This window comes from Pecten maximus, chromosome 4 (assembly GCF_902652985.1).
Source record: "Pecten maximus chromosome 4, xPecMax1.1, whole genome shotgun sequence".
Taxonomy (NCBI): domain Eukaryota; kingdom Metazoa; phylum Mollusca; class Bivalvia; order Pectinida; family Pectinidae; genus Pecten; species Pecten maximus.
Window position 1 is genome coordinate 27328676 of NC_047018.1, and position 2717 is coordinate 27331392.

General features: G+C 41.5%; 1 protein-coding gene across 1 annotated transcript in view; it reads left to right on the forward strand.

Annotated features, from left to right (window-relative positions):
* Positions 1 to 211: 211 nt before the first annotated feature.
* LOC117326477 (helicase with zinc finger domain 2-like) overlaps positions 212 to 2717 on the forward strand; it is a 4996-nt gene continuing 2490 nt past the window's right edge. The window contains exon 1 of the mRNA XM_033883226.1: positions 212 to 2712. Coding sequence (XP_033739117.1) covers positions 321 to 2712 — 2392 coding nt within the window. The 5' untranslated portion in view covers positions 212 to 320. The remainder of the gene's footprint in view (positions 2713 to 2717) is intronic.

Sequence of the window (2717 nt, forward strand, 5' to 3'; positions counted from 1 at the left end):
CAACCAAACTGTGAAAGGAAAATTCCAAGTTGAAACATACCAGTACAATTCAAAGACAAAGGACTTAACTTTTAGAGAAGAAGTTAATATTAATCCTGCCAAAAAACATTGTTATGTATTCCTAGTTGTATACATACGTTGGGATTCAATCTATCCTCGTGGGGCTGTGATTAAAATCCTGAGGTCTGACGGAGATGTAAGCAGTGCTTTAAAAATTCTGGAAATCCAGTATCAGGTCCCGACGGCATATAATAAGGACACTGTTAAAGCTGTTCGAAAAATTACCAGTGAAACATCAAAAGAATGTTTTCCCCTGTGTAATGTTAGAAGGCAGAGATGATTTAACAGATTCTCATTCTGTATTCACAATCGATCCTGAAGGTTCAACAGATCTTGACGACGCACTTAGTCTCCGAAGACTTCAGAACGGAGTAGTTGAGGTCGGGGTGCATATAGCAGATGTAACGATCTTTGTGCGAAAAGGGGACAAAATAGATGATGAGGCAAGGCATAGAGGCACTACATTTTATCCAGAAAATGGCAAACGTCCTTACCACATGCTTCCGGTGCCACTAAGCCAGAACCTTTGCAGTTTGCTTCCACATCGGCCAAGACTTGCTTTGTCTTTATTTTTTCGGTTCACACTCGAAGGGAAGTTGGAAAGCCAATGCCTCCGAAAAACAGTAGTCAAGTCACGACGCCAATTCACGTACGGTGAAGTACAAGATATAATACTAGATCGTACTAAAGACAAAACTTTATCAGAAGACATCAAAACGCTATTTAGCATAGCAAGGAAACTTAGATGTAGTAGACTAGGTGAAGCGATGCATGCACTTCCAACAGATGCTAATCTCTCCGGGAAGGTAGACAGCGATTCTGTCTTTGGTTCACCAGAAGCGCATTATATGGTAGAAGAATTCATGATACTGTCAAACCAATCGGTCGCTGAGACTGTATGTAAAACCTTCGAGGATTGTGCAATGTTGCGATGTCAGGATGCCCCTTCCCCAGAAAAGGTAAATTTATGGATGACACGATTTCCGCGGATTGCCGATATAGTAATCAAATTGCAAAACATAAAACCAAATCAACATAGACAACTGAACATTGAAAATGCCCCGCCGGCAAAACACAATGTAGTTATTTGCATGCAAGCATGGATTTGGTCGTTTCTAGAGGAACAGGTTCGCAAAGGCAATTTTCGAGAAGCTTTCAAACTCATCGGTAGCGATGAACTTCATCCAGAACAGGCACTTGCTTTGTCAGAATGGATACAATTCCAAGAAAATGCTGAATACAGATGCCTTGGGGATGTGCAAACTCAGCAGGAGCAATCACACTTCTCTCTTGGTATATCACACTACACACATTTCACGTCTCCTATCCGGAGATATGCAGATTTGATTACACATCGTCTGATTCATGCCGTACTTGACAAACAGATGGCGCCATATACAACATCCGACATTGTTGAAATATGCGGTCAGATCAATGATGTTTCAAGACGTGCGAAGAAATATGGAAAGCAATGTAAAATCCTGCAGCACAGCTATGTTCTCACAGACCATCCTATGATGTTGAACTGTTTTATTGAGGACGTATCCGATCAAAGTATTACATTCCACATCCCAGGGATGAACGTTTTACCCCAACAGTGCAGAGACGTGGCAATTAACTTGCTGAATGTGTCATGTCAACCAAAGTTTACAACAGACAAAGATGATGATAGACCATTTAACATCCTAACCCTGGCCTGGCAAAAACGCTTATATTCCGATACAGGCTATGCTTCATCAATTGGAGATCATTCAGATATCCGCATCGATCCGCACCAAAACACTACGTTTCAGCAATATTCTCGCTGGACAGATATTCTGAAATCGTTAATCATGGGAAAAAATGAAATGCTGAAGAGCACTATCTCTGCACATGCCGATTTCCTTGAAGCAGACCAAATGAGATCCTTCGTCCCGGCATGTACGTTGACTGTGCCAGACGTCAGTTCAGAAGTCAAGGAAGGTGTCATAACAAGGCATTTTTGTGAATTTAGCATGTCTTTCAACCATGCACAAATTGTGTCAGTTCTTTTTGGTTCCGAATCCCAGAAGGGTGTTCTCCTACCGTATCCGCAGTTATTAGAACTAACAAATAACGTGAAGTTTTGTTTGCAACACGTGCAGGACCCAGTGAAGTATTTGGCTACGTACGCAACGAGGGCTGTACATTCTGCTCATTACCGGTCAATAGACGAATACCTGAAGACATGGATGCCATTACTGCGAATGGAAAACACGACATTAGCAGCTAGAGAGGATTCAATTACGATAAATGACCTTACGGTAACATTGAACGAAATTGACGGATCATTTATACTAACAAAGACGTTTTGTGATATTAGAAACATTGTGTGCAATGCGAAATCAATGTCTTTCCTTTTGTATGAAAATGAAAATGACAAATCAAAAGGTCAACACGAGTATGTCCCATGCTTGGATTTCTTGTGTATCAAATGTCCCTATATCGACAGCAACACAGCCCACAAAGGAACTCCTGGAGGAAAACGAATTTGGCTAGCTCATGGTCAAGTCGACAAGATTGAAAGTAGAAAAGGGGAAATTTTGGTTCACTTCAAGCTTCATGGGACAAGCCCAAGACGACCGGCACTGTTACAGAAACGTTCTACGCATGTCTGCAGTGTGGAGATTCTTACCAAC